General features: G+C 52.0%; 1 protein-coding gene across 1 annotated transcript in view; it reads left to right on the top strand.

Moving 5' to 3' along the window:
- The window catches only part of ANGPT4 (angiopoietin 4), a 30,473-nt gene extending 11,745 nt beyond the window's left edge, over positions 1-18,728 (top strand). Inside the window, exons 2-9 of the mRNA XM_054573463.1 lie at positions 2,026-2,181; positions 3,731-3,852; positions 6,530-6,762; positions 10,412-10,527; positions 12,562-12,663; positions 14,155-14,321; positions 17,636-17,766; positions 18,470-18,728. Of these exons, the coding sequence (XP_054429438.1) occupies positions 2,026-2,181; positions 3,731-3,852; positions 6,530-6,762; positions 10,412-10,527; positions 12,562-12,663; positions 14,155-14,321; positions 17,636-17,766; positions 18,470-18,630 (1,188 nt within the window). The 3' untranslated portion in view covers positions 18,631-18,728. The remainder of the gene's footprint in view (positions 1-2,025; positions 2,182-3,730; positions 3,853-6,529; positions 6,763-10,411; positions 10,528-12,561; positions 12,664-14,154; positions 14,322-17,635; positions 17,767-18,469) is intronic.
- The last annotated feature ends 805 nt before the right edge of the window (positions 18,729-19,533 follow it).

Genomic DNA, 19,533 nt, shown 5'->3' with positions numbered 1-19,533 from the left:
CTCTGGGGAGACAGGTGGGAGTCAGGGGGTGCACAGGATTTGACAGGATGGGTTATACTTTTTTCTTGAGCACGGTCAATACACAGCTTTTATTACATTATTTTTATGCTTTTTTTTCTGTATGTGTGAAGTACACCATAATAATGTTGTTAAATTTTTTTTAAGGTGAGGGGGAGGATGGGGGTGAGAAAATGGAGACAATTTGTTCAAGAAGTTGTATTGTTGAAGGGGGGCGAGAAACTAGAACCACAGTTGAAGGGATCTGTTGGATCCAGGATATTTTTTCTTTACTTTTTAGATGGGACCCGTTGAAGCATGTTTATGTGTTGCGGGAGACAATGAGTGTGGAGCTGAGGGTGCAGCAGAGGAAGGGGCGTCAACGGGACAGAGGCTTGAGAAGCTCGGAAGTGCTTGTCTTCCTGGTCCCCCGTCCCCTTGGTGACTTGTACACTCAGGGTCCTGTGTACACATCAGATTCACCGGACGGCTGGGGGTCACCCCAGTTTCTGATTCAGTAGGTCTTGGGTGAGACCCAGAAATGTGCATTTCTAGCAAGCTCCCTGGAGATGCTGCTCCAGCGACCACCCTTTGAGAGCCAGTGTTCCGACCAATACCAGTGAGCCCACATGCGCCCCCTTCAGGATTTGACCTTGCGCTACAATGGAATGTGCCCATACAAAAGCACTCTGGGGAGGGAGGGATGGGAGTGGGCCACTGGGGCGGAAGCGGAGAGATGAGATGGAGGAGGAAGCAGGAGAGTCTGGCCCTCCATCTCTCTCTCCCTGGCCACCTCTCTCCCTGGGGAGAACCAGTCTTCCCAGGGACCCTGGGAGCTGCCCTGAGGGACCTCATGAAAGACTGAGGGAGAGAGTGAGGAAGGTGGGAGAGGGTATTGGGGGAGGGGGAGTGGCAAGAGACCAGCATGTGTGCAGAATGGAGAGGGAGTGGAGGAGGGGCACTGAGCCCTGAGAACACACTGTTCACCTTTGGGACTTGATCCTGGTGTCACAGCCAGACCAACTTATCCTGCTCATGGCGGGGGGCGGGCGGGAACCCTGTCAAAGAAATGAACATTATCTTGTCAGATCCCAGAACTTTCAAGCTGGGAGAACCCTTGGAGCCTGGCTGGATCAGCCCTGTTTGGCACACGGAGAGTGAGGAAAATAAAAAGCTCAGTTTGGCAGATAGATCTGCAAACACTAATTCTGGGAAAGATGAGTCCCCACTCTCTGCTGCTGGCTCTCGCTTAGGAGGCTGGATAATGGGCATGACTTTGTGGGCTATTGCTGATCCTGGCTGCTCCTCTTTTCTATTAATGCATTGAATGCACATTTACTGAGCACCCAGAGTGCATTAAGCATTGTGCTAGACATGGAGGTAAAGGAGTGAGCAGGACCAAGTTCCTGGCTTTATGGAATTGACATTCTAAGAGTAAAACAGATAAATAGGTAATTTATGTTTTATCAGGGATTGATAAGTGGTAAGAAAAACCTGAAATGACATGAGGGAGTGAGCCATGCTAATGAGGATGGTGGGGAGAGGGGCTTCTAAGTGGCGGGAACAGCATGTGCAAAGCCCTGAGGGAGGAGCATGCTTGCTGTGTTGAAGGGATATCATTGAGGCCAGTTCTTCTGGAGCGAGTGAGGAAGGGAGGAGTAAAAGAAAAGATCAGAAGGGTAGCGGGAGGTCAGGTCATATAAGAAGCTATAGTCAGAGCAGACTTTGGCTTCTCTGAGTAAAACAGAAACCCTGAGAGGGTTTTGAGCAGAGGAAGAATGTGATTTCACTTAGGTTTAGCAGGATCCCTCTGGCTACTGAGTGGAGGATGAACTGGGCAGAGAGAGACAAGAGTTGAGGCAGAAAGGCCAGAGAGAAAGCTGTTGAGCCAGCCCAGGTGAGAAGTAATGGTGGCCTGGCATGGCAGAGAGGCCCCTCCTGTTTATCCTGTGTCTTTCATGGACACAGAAGGGACAGGAGCCGTCCCCTAGCCCCTGCCCATGACCTCAGCCCATGGTCTCCCCACAGCTAGAAAGGTACATCCAAAGGAACTTGAGGCCGGAGCTGGCGCAGTTACACCAGCATATAGTCCAGAACCAGACGGCCACCATGCTGGAGCTGGGCACCAGCCTCTTGAACCAGACCACTGCCCGGACCCGCAAGCTGACTGACGTGGAGGCTCAGGTACCAGAGGGTGAGCGGGCGGCCTCGGGGGCCTGTGGCCAACCAGGCTGGCTCACAGCCAGCCTTGGTCATCTTGCTTTGACCTCTGTTCCTGGGTAATGTCAGGGCCTCCTCTGGGTGTGTAATCCCCCTGGGGTCCCTCCCAATGACGCTGTCACAAAATCATCTCCCACCAGGCCATGAGTCCTGGGGGTGACACTGGGTTTGGCTCCTTGGCCTCTGTGACTCCAATGCCCAGGTCTGTGCTGGGCACTGGGATAAAGGGACAGCATACTCCCATACCCCGGGGGGGATCACAGGGGTCCAGGGGAGGTGGATAGCAAACAATTCATTAGACCTCAGGGGGCCAATGACAGAGAGGAAATAGCTGTATAAGTCAGAGGTGAGAAAGTGAATGGATGAAAGGTGACTGACAAAGGGCATGCGTTTGTTGATCACCTACCATGTGCCAGGCACTGCTGGAGGGGCCTGGTTGTAGCTTACAGCACTAAATAAAACAGATATGCATCCCACCCCCACGTGTGGTGGGAGTGGCCACTGGGATGAGTTGCAGGTTTAGGACCTGAGCCCAGGCAGGCCAGTCAGGCACCACTAGAAGGTAGGATGGCAGCACTTGCTGGGAGAGCAGTCCAGGCAGGGAAAACAGCGTGTGCAAAGGCCCAGAGATGGGACCAGGCAGGCAAGCTGCAGGGACATCAAGAAGACTAGAGTGGCTGGAGTGGCGAGGGGGCGAGCGGCGGGCAAGGGGTCAGAAAGGTGATAGGGCCGATGGCATCACAGGGCCTTGAAGGCCATGGTGAGGACTGGGCTCCTCCACTTCATGAGGTGGGAGCCACAGGAAGATTTTGAGCAGGGGGCCACGTTTTAAAGATTTTATCTATTTATTTTTAGACAGAGGGGAAGGGAAGGAGAGAGAGAAGGAGAGAAGCATCAGAGTGTGGTTGCCTCTCATGCACCCCCTGCTGGGGACCTGGCCCGCAGCCCAGACACATGCCCTGACTGGGAATGGAACCAGCTGCCCTTTGGATCGCAGGCCCGCGCTCAGTCCACTGAACCACACCAGCCTGGGCAGGGGCCACATTTTAAAAAGCTGCCTCAGGCTGCTGAGCAGAGAATGAACTGTAGGGGACAAGGGTGGGCACAGCTGGCACAGGACACAGAACGAGTAATGACAGAGGCCAGAGCCAGAGTGGGGGCCACGCAGGGGCAGGGAGGAGGTCAGGCAGCCATTTGGAACATGGAGCTGATGGGACTTGCTGATAGATTAGGTGTGGAGGTCAAGGGTGAGTCCTCCTGGAGCCTGCCTGAGCAGCAGTGATGGGAAGAGCAAATTTAGGAAGCAGATTATGAACTCAGTTAGGGCCTGTGAGTGAGTGAGTGAGTGAGTGAGTGAATGAATGAACAACCTCAGGAACTAACTGCTGGGAGGGTGGAGACAGATCAGCAAGTTTCTGGAATGGTCAAGCCTGTGGGCAGGTAGGCAGCTGCTGCGCAGGCCTTCTGCTGGGCTTATACAGTACCCCCCACCCCCTCCTGCTTGCCGAGGCAGGTACTGAACCAGACATCAAGAATGAAGATTCAGCTGCTGGAGACCTCACTGTCCACCAACAAGCTGGAGAAGCAGCTGTTGCTACAGGGCCATGAGCTCTACCAGCTGCAGGACCACAACAGGTGGGCATTGGCACCAGGCCAAGAGAGGGGCTAGGGCCCAAGCTGAGAGCCAGGGCCAGGGTTGGGGGCTGGACTTGGGTTGGTGCTTGCAACAGAGGCTAGGGACAGAGCTAGAGACCTGGATTAGGCCTGGAGTGAGGGATTATTTGGGGGCTATGGCTAGAGCTACAGCTGGGACTAGGCCAGGGCAGGGGTAAGGACTCAAATCAGGGGTGGAGACCAGGCTGCAGCGAGGAGTGAAGGTGGACACAGGGGCTGGGCGGGGGCTGGGCTGGGGGCCAGGTGCTGTAGGGCCTGGTTTCCCAGCCCTGGGTGGGGACAGGGGCAGGCGTTTTCCTGGAGCTCAGGACACCCTGATTCTTTCTTTCTCCTTCCTTCCTTCCTTCCTTCCTTCCTTCCTTCCTTCCTTCCTTTTTCTTTCTTTTTTTTCCTTTCTCCATTTATTTATTTCATAAATTTTTAAGAGCTTTGTTGAGTTACAATTTACATACCATTCAATTTGCCCTGTAAATTTTAATTTGATTCATTTACTTGTAAAGAAATAACTCTGATCTCATTCACCAACTTTCCTCCCCAGAAGCAACCACAATTACCGGTTTCTTGTCTACACTAGTGGAGGGAGAATCTCTGCATTTATACGCAAATACGCATGGGAGGAACACCCTTTACATTACAAAGGAAGAAAAGAGTCACAGAATATAGCTAAGGCAGAGAAGCAGACATCCGAGACTGATTTCATCTGAGTTTCAAGCTGAGTAGAGAAAAAACTGCCAAGGTCAGGGTGCTGGAGGAGGCAAAACCCACACACAGAGGCAGCCACAGGCCTGTGTACAGGGCGAGGTGTTATTGTTGCTCATGTGATGGGTCAAGATAAGTCCATAAGTATCGCTCAACTCCCTCTGACTTGGGTGCAGTTAATGATAGCTTGTCACCTTCTCATTCTTATTCTCCCACCTCAAGGTGGGGGAGGGCACTTTCCATCACTCTGGATTGGCACGAAGTGCCTAGAAATCAGTGAAGATGGATATCATCAATAAGCTCTTGGTCCCTGGAGTTGGCTGAAATTCTGGAATCTGGGTGTGCCCAAATTCCCTCTGTTCCTACAACATAATTTGGGATCCAGGGGAAATTCCTTCTGCCCTGGTTGGACTTTGTGTTTTAGTCTGGAGAATGAGTCAGCATAACCTGACATATAAGAAAATCTCTCAATTTCCCTCGGCCACCCACCCACAGCAGAGGTAGCTACTGTTCCTGGTTTCTTGTGTGTCTTTCTGTCCATTCAACCAACACTATATTTTGGAAGGAAAAAAAAGGAATAATTTTTTGAGGTGTTACGATGTGTCAGGCACTATTATGGACCCAGGGGTTACAGAAGGGAACAAATACAGAAAAATTCCTGTCCTGGTAAAGCTGACATTCTATAAGCTGATATTCCAGATTTCTTATAAATAAGTTTTTAAAAAATTCCCTTTTTGTCCTATTTAAACCCATATGTAAACCCACTCTTCTGCACCTTGGTTTTGAATGGGTTGTGGTTTTTGTTTCAATTACCATGGAAATGGTTCTATAAGTACAGGACACCCTTGTGGTACATCTGTCCCTGCATTCATTCCCACATCCCCAGTTAATGGGTATTGAGGTTGTTTCTGATTTTTTACAGTTGCAGCCTGTGATGCAATGAATAACATTCCATGTCTCCCAGCTCACACGTGAGCATATCTGTGGGATAAAATGCCAGCCATGAAAGTTCTGAGTCAAAAGCCCTCCTTTAAAAAAACAAAACAAAAAACAAAAAAAACCCCCACCTCTCCTTTTTTAAAACTCATTACCAGAAAAAAGCCTCATATTCATATCATCGGACAGCAGAGACCTGTATACATGAAAGGGGAAGCTGGCCCCCCACCAGCCCCCTCTTCTCCTCTCCAGTGCCCTCTGCTCCAAGCTGCTCCGCAGAAGCAGCGCCCCGCCCCCGCGGGGGGGGAATTCTTTCCCTTTATTTACTGCAGGAGCATCACTGTGTCCTTCCACTGTCTTTCCGTGCCTTCTCCTGTAAGTTCACCTGCGGCCCTGTATATTTACACTATACTTTTGTCTTATTTCTCTCTTTTTTATCCTCCCACATCCGCGGTTAAGACTAGAGGCACTGATGTGCGAGGGTCGCCCCACGCCAAGTCCTGAGCATCTTTCCAATTCTGTGCAAATGACTCTGCCCTCTTCCTCCTTGTGGCTCCAGAATATTTCCGGGAACACCAAACAGAACACTCTCAGCGAGCCTTTGGCGGCTGGGCACTTAGGCTGTTTTGTTTTACCTTATTACAACCCGCCCCCCGACGGGCATTCTTGCCCTTGCTCCCCGGACGTTACTTCCTGAGAGTGGATGCTGGATCAAAGGACGAGCGGATTTGGGATTTATCCTGGCTACCTGGTCGCTGGCCTGTTCCTCCCACTCCTACTTCTTTTCTGTACTGGACCCAAATCCATCTTACTCTTTTCTCCAATCCTCATTCTGCGCCACGGACCTCTGGGCTTTGCAGCCCTGAGCCAGCGCTCTACCTCTCTGAGCCTCAGCACCGATCTGTACCGCGGAGGTACCTTGGGACCCAGGGGAAAGTGAGACAGTGTGGCTGCCTTCTGGGGACGGCGGGCTCACCCCTGTGCGCCCCGCCCCGCCCCTCAGCGCGCTGGAGTCGCGGGTGCAAGCGCTGGAGACGCAGCAGCAGGCGGAGCTGGCCAGCCTCCGCGGGCAGAAGGAGCAGCTGCGGCGCCTGCTGAGCCGCCAGAACGGCGCCCTCGCCAACCTTGAGCGCAGCCTGCGTGCGGCCAGCAGCAACTCCAACCTCCTGCAGCTCCAGCAGCACCAGCTGCTGGAGTCGGTGCAGCACCTGTTGCGCCTGGTGGCCCAGGGCACCGGTGAGCGGGGTCCGCACGGTGCGGGAGGAGGGCAGGAGGGGTTGGCCGCAGACGCCGCTTACGGTCTGGGCCAGGAAGCCATCCCTGGGAAGGCCTCACCGTTCTCCCATCACCGGTGAAAGGGAAATAACCACATGCAACAATAATACTGAAGCCAACAGTCCCAACAGGAACCAGTCCAGATTCTTCTCCCAGACTCTATGAGTAACCCTGGGCATGCCCTTGTCCCTCTCTTGGCCTGTTTCCCCATCTGTTTAATGGAAATGATGATCATAACAAGGATAACCAGCTTAGACTAACAGTTTTGGATTCCAGGATCCATCCTCCATTCCCACTTTCTTGGGCTTGCTCCACCACTCCCTGGGCCTCAGTTTCCCTACCTACAGAATGGGGAGGTTGGATTCAGTGCCTCCCTAAGGACTTCTCTCACCTTAATACCCTTGTCCACAAGCTCAAGAGGGCCAAACAGAAGTGAGGGGGCACCTCTGGCCCTGACATCTGAGCCGAGAGAACACTGCATGGGCCAGCTCCCTGTTCCTCACTGGCTCCTTCTAATGGGGCTCGCCAGGGGTGGCCAGGGCATCCCTGGTTCCAGCTTCCATCACGCAGTCAGCAAACACTTCCTGAGCACACACTGTGTGCCAGGTGCAGTGCTAGGTGCTGGGCTGACAGCAGTGAGCGCCATGGTCTTGGCCTGTGTCTCTGGCAGAAACGCCCACCCGCCCTGCCTGTGGGTCTCAGAGGGAAAGAAGGAAATGCGTATTTGTGAGTGCCGACTATGCACCAGATGTTCTGCTAGCAGTGTTTCTTCTGAACTTTCCAGCCCATGAAAGGCCTAAAAAATGCTGTGCTAAGGAAAGGGAACTTGAACCTGAGGGCAGTGGAGAGTCCCTGGGGAACTGTGAACAGGGTAGGATTGTTTTAGGAAGCTGGGTAGGAACCATGGAGTGGAGGAGAGAGAAAGACACAGGAAAGGGTTCCTACCGCTACTGGATCGCGATAGGGGAATCTGGAAAGCCTTAATAGCACAAGGAGCCTAGAAATATTGTTGGGTGCCAGGAACTGTGGCTGGCAGCAATTTGGGAGCAGAGGGTGGCACCATGGCTCCATCTAAGTGAGCAGACACCTCTGGATAAGGGTTTGAGACCCTAGCAAGCGATAGGCAGGAGAAGTAGCCATCTTCCAAACCATGGGATACAGAGTGACCCAAACCCATCACCAACTGGTACATTGCCCTGGCAGGGAGGCTGCCCACATTAATCCCATGCGTGGGTTTCCTGTAGCTCGGCCCAGGCCACAGGGTCCCGGCACAACGCCTCTCCCCTCAGGCTCACACCAGCCCAGTCTCCCTCCATGGCCCAATGTCTGCTCACCAGTCTGAGGGGAAGTCGTGTTGGGCACCTCCCCTTAGGCACCCTTTGCCCAAAGGCCCTGTTCTTCTGCTGCACTGTCACCAGGGAAGGGCTGTAGGGCACTGTTTCTCTTCTCTGTCTAAATGGAGAAACTGAAAGAGGATTAGCCAGCAGGTGCAGAACAGAAGATTGGATGGAGACAGGCGCAGGAACCAGGCATCCTTAAAGCTTAGGAGGAAGCCTGCATTGCTTTGTCCTAGGGAGGTGGAAGCTGGCAACGGATGGAGAACTCAGGATGTCCAGAAAGTTAGAAGGACAGGGGCACAGGCAGAAAAAACCCAATGCATGCACAACATCAGAAGCAGCATTCATTAACACAGTCTGCTTGCTCAGCCTTATGTAGGCTCAGTGGCAGAGATCCAAGGGGAAGTGGGAAGTGGGGAACTGACAGGCTTTGCAGTCAGATGGAGCAGAGTTCAATCCCTGGCTTCTTCACTTACTAGAACTGGGACTTTGCCTGAGTCATTTAACATCTCAGAGCCTCACTTTTCCTCACCTATATAATGGGAATAATAATAGCACCTATTTCACAGAGTGATTGCACAGAGATCAGATAAGTCCATGTACATGAAGGGGCTAAGCACAGTGTCTAGGACCAAAATGGGTCCATACTGTACAAATCACCAGCCTAGAGATTCAAAAGGACCGAGGCTGGGGCCAAACTACATTGACATCAATACCAGCCCATTCTTACTTTTATACCTGCTGAAAATATTTCTTCTGACCCCAAATGACCCCAGGCAGCACCTGGCTAAGAAACACTTCAATACATAATAGATACTTCACTTCTGTTGTTATTATTTATCGCTATGTTGTTGACTAAGGAAAACAATAGTGGACAGAGCCTTGGGAAGGCCGACTGGAAACCTGAGGCCAGCTGCCCACTCTGGCCTCGCCGGGCTGGGTGAAGCGGGGCTGTCCCTGTTCACCTCTAGGCCTGCACTTTCCCTGGATCTGGCTGGGCTGCAGTTTCCCACGGGCCAGAGTGCTGAGAGCTGGAGCCGCAGAGACTCTGCCCAGGGAATGTTTATGGGAATGATTTGGGGTCTTAGTCACTTCATTTGTGATCTAGGAAAAACTGCCTCCTTCTGCCAGGTACACCAGCTCCAGGACCTAGGGTCCAGGTTCAAGGATGAGGCCAACACAGGAAGTCCTGCCCCCTGGTAGCCCTCTGGTTCCTCATTGGTGAGGCTACCGATCCATCTGTTATTTTAGCCCCATCCTTGGTTACCACCTACCTAGAGATTGGATTCTGGTGGACTCAGCAGCTCAAACCTCTAATTGGATCCCACTAAAAGGAGACAGAGAGGAGAACTTGAAGCCCTCATTGTTTATGTGTCAACAGTCACATTTTTCAGGCCAGGCCTGAAGCCCCAGGGCACCAATGGGATTTGGTCGTTAACAGTCTCCTGAGAGAAGAAATATGGGCTCTTAAGACCGGTGGTCAGCTCCCAGGGCTGCAGGGATGTCCAGCTGAGAAGTAGGCTATGGAGGGGGACCTTGGGCCTCTCCCGCAAGGGTGCTCCAAGGACAAATCCCCGAGGCGAGAGGAGGCTCTGCCTCTGCCAGCCGTGTGCCCTTGGGCGAGTTACTTCACTCTTGGACCTCAGTTTTCTGCCCTGTGGAAGTGAGAAGTACCCCATTGGAGTTCAGGCCCCAATTACCCTCTCCTGAAAGATTCTGGCAGCCTCATCCCTGAGTCATATCCCCTCTACTCTCTGCTCCACACTCTGGCCAGAGTGTTCTTCCTCGGCACAGTCTGGGTTCCCAGCCTGGCATTCAAGGCTGACCTGGCCCCTGCTGAAATTTCGGCCTCGTGTGTCCTCTCTGAGCCAGCCTTGCCCTGCTCCCCTCGGATTGATCGAACTCCCCGAGCTCTCTCTGGCCTCAGCCCTGTTCTCACGGTGTGAGTTGTTTCCCCTCCCGGCCTCACTCAGTTCCCCTGACCACACCTTGCTCCCTGCACACACCAGGACTGTTCCCACCTTGGGGCCTTTGCATATGCTGTTCCCTTTGCCTGGAACACCCTGTCCATCACCACTTGGGCAACTCCTGCTCTTTACCCAGGTCCCAGCTCACTGTCACTTTCTCTAGGAAACCTTCCCAGGTGCGATTCCTTTCCCTGTCCCCAGCAATTCCCACCTAGAACCTGGTACAGAGCAGGCAGGAGCGCGCACCGGGCCCCTCCCCTCTCTCCTTAGCTCACCTCTGGTTGTTTTTGCTTTGTCCTGTTGTAGCCTCCATTATGGCAGCTGAGCAGGTGTTCCAGGACTGTGCAGAGATCCAGCGCTTCGGGGCCAATGCCAGTGGCATCTACACCATCCATGTGGCCAATATGACAGAGCCCAGGAAGGTGAGGGGCTCTTGGGGGCTGAGGCTGTCACAGGTGGTGATCCAAGGGCCACAGACAAATCTCCATCCTCCATCAATATCAGGCTTGTACAACATTTTCGATTTCAAAGAAGGTGGGGTGGCCTCCCTTCTGGAGCCCCCACCCAGCCAGGGGTCAGATCATGGGGTTAAAGCAGAAGTTCCCAAAGTTGTGAGTTTATCCTTCTCCATCCTCTCCAGAGATGCTTTTAAGTTGGAATCACGGGAAATAGTTGTGTTGAAGGTAATGCTCGCTGATGTAACAAACAAACCGTGAAATTCCAGGATCTTAACACAAAGAAGTTTATTTCTAGTTTGCATACAGTCAGTTGAAGCAGGAGTGGGGCCTCTCTGCTCCATGTGGGAAGTTAGGGACCACCTTCAGTGTGAATGGCCCCCACGTTGCCCTGAGCTTTGAGGTCCAATTATCAGGTGGGGAGGGGGGTCAAGGGACAGCATGGAGGTCAGGAGGGAGGGTTTGGGGGCCAGGTGCAGGAGTGGAAGTATATGGGGAATAATTTGCCAGTATTCACACTTTTTACTTCCCTTTTCAATCTCCTTTCAAATCTGAATATGTCAAGGAGAATGGCTCAGTTTGTTTCCAGATTGTCTTTAACACACCTGCCAAACTCCCCTTTTAACAAAAGGAGATCATGCTCTCAGTGTCTAGCTAGATTTTCATAACACTATTTTGTTCTCATTTATTTTACAATTACACTTACAAAGGCAAGTGTACTAGTTTTCCACTTATGGTACTGATGTCTTTTTTAAAATACATTTGGTCTAAGTATTACGCTAGTGGGGGAAAAAAAAGGAGGGATACCATTTTTTAAGTAAATATTCCATATGAAATTAAGTATTTAGCTTTGGTAGAATTTGGGGAGCTGTGAATGGCTGAAATTTGGGAACACTGATAGAGAGGGGAGAGCTAGCCTAGGAGGCAAGAGATCTGGAATCAAACCTAAATTTTACTTTAGACTCGCTTGCCTTGAGCAAGTCCCTTCCCCTCTCTGGGCCTCAGTTTCCCTTACTGCACCCTCAGCCACCCCCACAGCAGATGCCGCTGTCTTCCCTCACTGAGCAGGCCTTTCCCATCTCAGAGCCTCTACTCCTGCTTCTCCTTCCACTGGAAACTCCATTCCCACTTGTCTCTACCCAGCAGACGCATTATCGACCAAGGCCCCGTTCCAATGGCATGTCCTCTGGGAAGCCTCCCAGGGTTTTCCAGTGACTCCTTCATGGGGACTCTCCTTGCAGCTGCCCAAATGTTTGTCATCAATTATCTGCCTGCATTATCATAGTCTCCTCCGAATCAAGTCAACACCGAGGGTTGATTTATGTCTGATTTTTCTCTGACTCTTCTCATCCAGGGCTAGGTACCAAGTTTGTCCTCACTGAACACTGACCATGTAATGCATTGGCTGGAAAAAAAATAACATGTGAACAAATGTAGACTGAAAGATGTGATTGTGGTAGATGGTATGCAGTTTGAGAGGAAGAACTCTTCTTTTCTTATCCATATTGGCACCTGGTGCCTTGAATGGAGCCTGGCACACAGGAAGTGCTCAGAAAACATTTGTCCACTGAATGGAATAGCATTTCTTGAGTCTATACTGGGTGCCAAGCACTTCACACCTACCAGCATTCAATCCTTACACCAGCCCCGCAGTGATAGCGAGTGAAAAGCCTATGTTTATTCAGATCGTTCTTGAGATGATTCATCTCATTTAATTCTTACAACAACCCCAGTTTGCAGAGGAGAAACCAAGGCACAAGGAGGTTAAAGTATTTCTGTCCCATTTTACAAATGAGGGAAGCAAGGCTCTGAGAGGCCATCGCTTGCCCCCTGGAAAAGTGATGACAGTGGGTGGGGAATCTGAGCCTGGATCCTTCTGATGCCCTTGACCGCCAGGCTCGCCTGCCGTCAAGTTGGCCAGATCACACGTGGGCTGGCCCATACCTGGCTTCCTGCTGCCTCCAAGGGCTCCCAGCCCCCGCCTCCCACCAATTCCCTCAGGTTTTCTGTGACATGGATACCAGTGGAGGTGGATGGACCCTCATCCAGCGCCGTGAGAATGGCAGCGTGAATTTTCAGCGGAAATGGAAAGATTATAAACAGGTAACATTACTGCCCTGAGGAAGGGTTTTTCAGCCCTGAAACCTGGTTTCGGAGGTGGGTTGTAGACAGGGGAATGATTCACCCTTTACCTTTCAGGAAATCCATGCTCTGAAATTTAACCTTTTTTTTTTTTTTTTTTTGCAAGTTCTAGCATATATCCTAATAATGAAAGTTTAAATTTCTGTTCTAATTTTTAGAAAAGATAATGTATATACACTGATTTTAAAAACCTAAATACCAAAAAACGCAACAGAAAAAGAGTAATCTCCTTCTCCCACCCCTGGCTGAATTGCTTAAATGAATTTCCTTGTCTTTGTACACTTCCGTCACCACACCTGCAGGAGAGATTCTGCAATGTGGAATTGCTGGCTCAAAGACCATGTGCATTTTACAAGATGAGAAATAATGCTCAATTGTTTTCCAATTTTTAAAATTAAATTTTGAATAAAGAATTTTTGGCAAGATGGCTGAAAAAACTCAAAAGTTTTCGAAGGCAAAACAAATGAACAAAAGTACCCACGAGGAATTGCAACAATGTTATTTTTTGTGGCTGCTTGCTGTTCATTTGATATAAGCTATGAGTGTTCTTGAACCTATTGGGTTTTAAATAGCCTTTAGAATAGCAGAGATACAGGGTGCTCCGATGCAAAAATACACGAAAGAGTGCTGAGCTTTCGGTAATCAGAGGCCAGCAAGACTAAAATGGGGAGTTGGGGGTTCGGTGTGCCCTGTCCTTGGTGCTGAATCCTTGTTCTCACCAAGGTCATTGGTTTGTCATCCTAGGACACCGTTGGCTCCTCTATTTCTTTATATTTCCATGTTGCTCAATTTTTTTCTTCACTATTTAAAGTATTTTTTCTTTCTTTATGTTTATTGTATTTTTCCATTACCATTTATCCCTCTTATATCCCCCTGCCCCCCACCAACCGCCACCCTGTTGTTCATTTCCGTGAGTCCCTTTTCCTTTTTGTTCTGTATTGCTGAAATTTTACAGTGGCTCCCATGTCACCGAACAATGTTTGCTCTACCATTTATGCAGCTGAATAAAATCTTTAATTTTTAAATTGCTAAATGCACGAGTATTAAGTATTTCAGGCTCAGTAAATTTTTACATATGTATTCACCCATGTACCCGCCGTTCTGAGCTGTATACACGGCGCTTCCAGCACCCCTGGAGCCTCCTTGCGCCCCCTCCAGTGAGCACTCCCCCAAAGGAAGTCGTTATTCTGACTTCTATCAACACAGATTAGTTTTGCCTGTTCTTAAACTTAATAGAAACGTGATTCAATTATTTTTTACAGGTTTTTACATTTGCAAAAATCTTAGTCTTTTTGCTCTAGGAGTTGGGGAGCTTCCCTCCCCCCAAGTCTGCCCACACTGTACTTTATGAACTTGATCACCAGGCACAGTGGTTTTGGATAAGTGGCCCCAGACCCTGGCCCAGCCCTGCTCTTTAGCATACAGCCCACCCTGACCCCCCTCTCCTCCTAGGGCTTCGGGGACCCGGCTGGGGAGCACTGGCTGGGCAACGAGTTGGTGCACAAGCTCACCAGCAGGGCAGCCTACTCTCTGCGTCTGGAGCTGCAAGACTGGGAAGGCAACAAGGCCTATGCCCAGTATGAGCATTTCCAGCTGGGCAGCGAGGAGCAGCTGTACAGGTGGGCTCGGGGCCCAGGCTGGTGGGTGGGCTGAGGACCCTTGGCTAGTAACTACCGAGTCTGCACCAAGGGTCAGTCCCGGGGCGTTTCCTCTTCCTACCATCTGTCTCCCATTCGGGCACACGTCACAGGATCTGGAGGCAGCTGGTTAGCACTCAGCACATCCCAGCCACTGCAGGGGCGGGGTGGGGTGGGGAAAATGTTGCTGATGCTGCCATCTCTCAGCGCAGGAAGGACCTTCCAAGGTCAATCACCCTAAGACAGTCATTTCACAGAGGCCCAGAAGAGGAGAGGCAACTTCCCCAGCCTGTCTTATGCTGTGGGGAGAGATGGAAAGATCTCTGGGCTGGGAGTCCAGGGACCTGGGCTCATTCTGGCTCTGCTCCAGCTCACTTTGTGACCTTGGATGAGTCAAGGCTCTGGCGTCTCTGCTCCTCTGCTTCTTAACAACAAGATGAGCTTAAATATGAGCATATTATAATATCATTAAGGTCTCCCTCCTTCAGCTTGGCTCTTGGCTCTGTTTAGGAAAAGGGATAAGCATCTATTGAGCACCTACCATGTTCCAGGCACATTATTTAACCTCCCTCAACACTCTGCTCTACCTAGTTTAGGGATGTTGGAAACTGAGGCCCTGTGGTCATATCTGCCATAGGTGGGCATTCTCCAGATGAAGGGAGAATAGGAAGGACATCTCAGATGGTAAAAATGTTCTGAAAAACGACGGAGAGAGAGCTGACATTTGGCTGGACACAGTTACCTGAAACCTGAGCAAGGCTCTTTGGAAGGCTGCTGAGATCATAAGGAAGAGTCCCACTCATTCAGAAAAAGCTTAGGGGACTTGGGGTAGAGACCCTGGAAAGCACAGTGGGGCCTGGAAACTGCCAAAGGAGGGCCAGGGGGAAAGTGGCAGAACAGCCGCTGGTCCCGTGCCACCACCATACAGAATCAGCCAGCTGGTGAGGTTGGGAGGGTTCCCACAGGGAAGCCCAGAGGCAGCAATGCATTGGCAGCCAGCAGCTGGGCATGGGCAGCAGCGGCGGGAGGGCCACCCTTATTTGTCAGTCACAATCTTGGGGGCTGCTGGAGCCCAGCTGGGGTGCATGCATAAGCCCAAAAAGAAAGTGGCCCATGAGGAGGGAAGAAGGGTGGCACAGGCCAGATACTGGGCACATGCTTCCCAGAGGCACCCACCAGACCTGATTACACATCCAAGATAGACATGCATGCACACAGGCAGGGGTTCGCCACACCCCTGGGGTACACGCAGAGCACAGTATCATACAAGGGCATAGCTACACAGAGAAACACAGGCCACACCCAGACACGTGTACAAATGTCCTTCACAGGAGCCCTCTCAAGTAAAACACGACAGCCCCAGGCACAAAGGCAGAGCACACCCTCAGACCCACAATGGACAGTCTAGCACCAACGCGAACAAAACACACACAGGCAGGAAGAGGCTATCCAAATGTTCACACTGCAGACACATAGACTCAGGCACAGATCCACAGACACATGGAAGACACACCTGATGTGTCCAACTTGGGGACCCCCAGAGAGCTGTGGGTTTGTTTGGGTTCCCCAGGACTGAGCTACAAACATATTCAAATACATTTGAGCAATGGGGCAATTGGGGTTTCCTGACCCATGACTTGGGGGTTCCCCAGAGGTCACAGATGCTCATGCTGGCTGCCAAAGGGGAGAAGAAGAGAGGCAGAGCCTGAACTGGGGACCTGGGCACAGTAGAGAGGCCAGTGCTGCTGGAGTGACCCATGAGGACAATCGGCTTTGTTCAGCCCTGATTTTGCGCAGCCCCAGACTGAGTCTGACCCCAAACCTTACCCTGTCTCCACGCCTGGCTCCGAACTGACATCGCTGAGCCTTCATGAGGCACCCTCAATGGCCACAAGGAAAAGTCAGGACTATATTAGCATACGAGCAGGGGGACCAGTCTGCCTGCCCCACCCTGGGAGTCCATATTCAGATGGGCCTCGTGGCAGGCAGTTTGTAACACCAGCCAACTGAGCCCCAGGTGGCATGTTTAAGGGCACAGTGAGAGCTTCAAGGCTGGCCGCAGCCATCTGGACCCTGAGAGACATGCCCCTGCCCCACCACAGGTAGAGCCCATGGTGGGAGGTGAAGGGACCTAGCCAGGCATATGTCCAGGTCCTACATTCCTTCTGGATCCCACTGGGAAAATCTCCCAGGCCCTGCCCTGGAAGAACCAGAGCTTCCCTGAGCTGCCCTGGCCATGTCTGGCATCCACTTGCCTTCACCTGTAGGACCTTCTTAATTGTTCCAAAATTGGCTGCTCATTTCAGGGACAAGCGCAGCCCCTTCTGTGCTACAAGCACTCAACACTCTCCAACCAGGCAAGTGGAGGCCTGGGCCAGCTTTGTGCCAAGGGCCAGGGACACAGGAACAAATGACAAGCAACACTACCTGTGCTGAGCGTTTATCATGCGTCAGCGCTGCTCTGCGCCCATCACGCACTGAAGTCATCGAATCACAACAGCTGATTGAAGTCCTCACTGTTAATATACTATCATTACCACCTTAACTGCTGAGGAAACTGAAGCTGAGATGTGAAGCAGTCTGCCCAAGGTCAGGCAACTGGCGAGTGGCAGAGCTGAGACTCACAGCCTGGCAGAGAAATAGAAACCCTCCCCAGCTGGCTGCAGAGGTGGAAGTCGCAGGAATAGGGGCTCACCCAGGGCAGAGGTCCAAGGGGGCTGGTGTGGTCAGAGAAGGCTTCCTGGAGGAGGTGGGTGGATGTAAGGGGGTATGATGGGGCTGGGGTCGCAGATGGTCAGCTGGGCAAGAAAATGCATGTAGCTCCCAAGTCAGGCCCCAAAGGGCTGAGATCTGGCTCTCACGCTCATTTGTTCCGAGACCTTAGGTAGTCTCCTTTGGTTTTTAGGATCTTTGTTTTCTCATCTATAACATGGAAATAATTGAGTGTTGTGAGGCTTAAACGAGATGAGTTAAACCATGTAAAGTGTTTTGAACAATGCCTGGCACATGGTAGATGTTTTTTAAAATGTTAGCCGTTGTCCTCACTATCTTATTATCATAACCATGCTCACTCCCGTGTAAGACTCAGGTTCAGCGAGATGAGGGAAGCCTGGCAAACAGTTGGTGCTCCGTCCCTGAGAGGCAGCAGCCAGGGAGGGCAATCTAGGAGGGAAGATGGGCCAAGCACCCCAGGCTGGGGCTCCCCCCACCCAGAACAACCAGATCAGAGCCCCTTCCTCAGCCAGCACAACCTGACTCTGGGCCCCTCTCCCACCACCACCTCCGGTGGCTTCCAGGCTTTCCCTGAGCGGGTATAGCGGCTCAGCGGGGCGCCAGAGCAGCCTGGTCCTGCAGGGCACCAACTTCAGCACCCAGGACGCAGACAATGACAACTGCCTCTGCAAGTGCGCCCAGATGTTGTCCGGAGGTGGGTGCTGGGTGAGGGGAAGCCCCATCTACCCACAGTGGGAGGTAGGAGAGACACAGAGGCAGGAGCAGATGGAGACAGAGAAACACCGGAACTGGCACAGAGACAGAGCAGTGGAGACAGCGCTACGTGGAGACAGAATTACAAAGGGATAGATGGAGAGAAAAACGCAGACCAAGGAAAGACAGAGAGAGGCACACTGTGTAAGAAACAGACAGACCCAGAAAGACAGAGGCGGTAACCAACAGGCAGAGATGAGCACAGTTTAAGAGAGACCTGCAGACTGACAGACTGCACAGGGACCATCAGAGAGAGAGAGAGAGAGAGACAAACCCGGAGTGTGAGAGACTCACAATGACAAAGAGCATTAGAAACCCATGGAGAGACAGAAATGGAGACTTTGAGGGAGTAGGAAAGAGGTTGGCAAGGGGAGGAGACTAGGACACAGAGGGGTTAGGGAAACGGTTGGGCAGCGGAGGGGCCGAGAGGTTGTAGCTGGAGCCCAGGGCCACCCTCCATCGGCCTTAGGCGGGGCGTCTGGGAGTCTCCCTCGCATCCCCATGCCCACTCCCACCTAACCCCATCTCCCATGAGCTGGCTTCTTGGCGGAGGCAGCAGCCTGATTAGTCCTTGGGGTTGGGGGCTGCCTTCACCCCACTGGGGGGCCTCCCGCTCCCCAGAGCCTCTTCCTCCCTTCCACCAGGGTGGTGGTTTGATGCCTGTGGCCTCTCAAACCTCAACGGCATCTACTACCCAGCTCACAACCACGTCCGCAAGCTCAACGGGATCCGCTGGCACTACTTCCAGGGCGCCAGCTACTCACTGCGTGCCACTCGCATGATGGTGCGTCCTGCCGACATCTGACGGCGGCTGCGCGTGGAGGCTGGACCCACACGAGGAGACAGGACTCAGTATTCCCTGGACAAGCAGAGCCCAAACACAGGACACAGCGCCAGGGCCTGAGCCGGACACCTGGATCTCCTGAGCAAACCCTTCTTGCCCCAGGAGTCCCCAAGAGTCAGCTGCCTGCCTATCCCCCTCAGGTTGTGAAACAGTGGGCGTTTAGGGGTCCCTTTCTCTGCAGGATCCCTCTTTCTCTCCTCTCCAGTCTTCCGCAGGGGCCCCCTGTCAGTGTGAGGGTCACGTGCTCCTGAATGAGCTGGGAACAGACGACTTGGCTCCTCCAAGGAGTGCGTGGCCGATGGCAGAATTTCAGACAGGTGGGAAGGTGTTTGCAGACTGGAACTGCTCAGATGGAGACCCAGGTTCTGTCCCCAGGGTTGATGGGAAGGCCATCTCCTGTCCCAAGTTTTCTCAGCCTTGAGATGTCCTTGAACTTCCTGTCCAAGGCTGCATATGACCCAAAGTAGGAGTCATTATTTTCACCCTCCACCGTCAGCTGCTCTTAGGCCCCAATATCTGGAGCTCAGCCCTGGTCCCTCAGGGGACCCGGGACATCTAAGGAAGATTCCTTTACCCTCAGCAGGTCCTGAATGTGTCCCACAGAAAATAACTCCGACTCCCCTCTCAAAGTGCCTATGGTCAAGTGAGAGGGCAGCAGCAGGTGAAATCAAGCGAACAGGCATTCTTAGCTGCAGGTCTTATCAGAGCCTTTAATGTGACTGCCTATGTAGAGGCTAGGGTGGACAGCTCTCTCCAAATTTACTTATTTGAGTAATGGGCTCTGTTTATTCCAAAGCATCTCTCGGGGCTGTGGATGCCCTTGGAGAAAACTAGTCCTGCAGTGTCATGAGGCAGAGCCCCAGC

This window comes from Pteronotus mesoamericanus, unplaced genomic scaffold (assembly GCF_021234165.1).
Source record: "Pteronotus mesoamericanus isolate MK-2021 breed Mesoamerican mustached bat unplaced genomic scaffold, CSHL_Meso_final contig_25, whole genome shotgun sequence".
NCBI lineage: Eukaryota > Metazoa > Chordata > Mammalia > Chiroptera > Mormoopidae > Pteronotus > Pteronotus mesoamericanus.
Note: the sequence above shows the minus strand (reverse complement) of the source record. Positions and strands in the feature narration are given on the sequence as shown.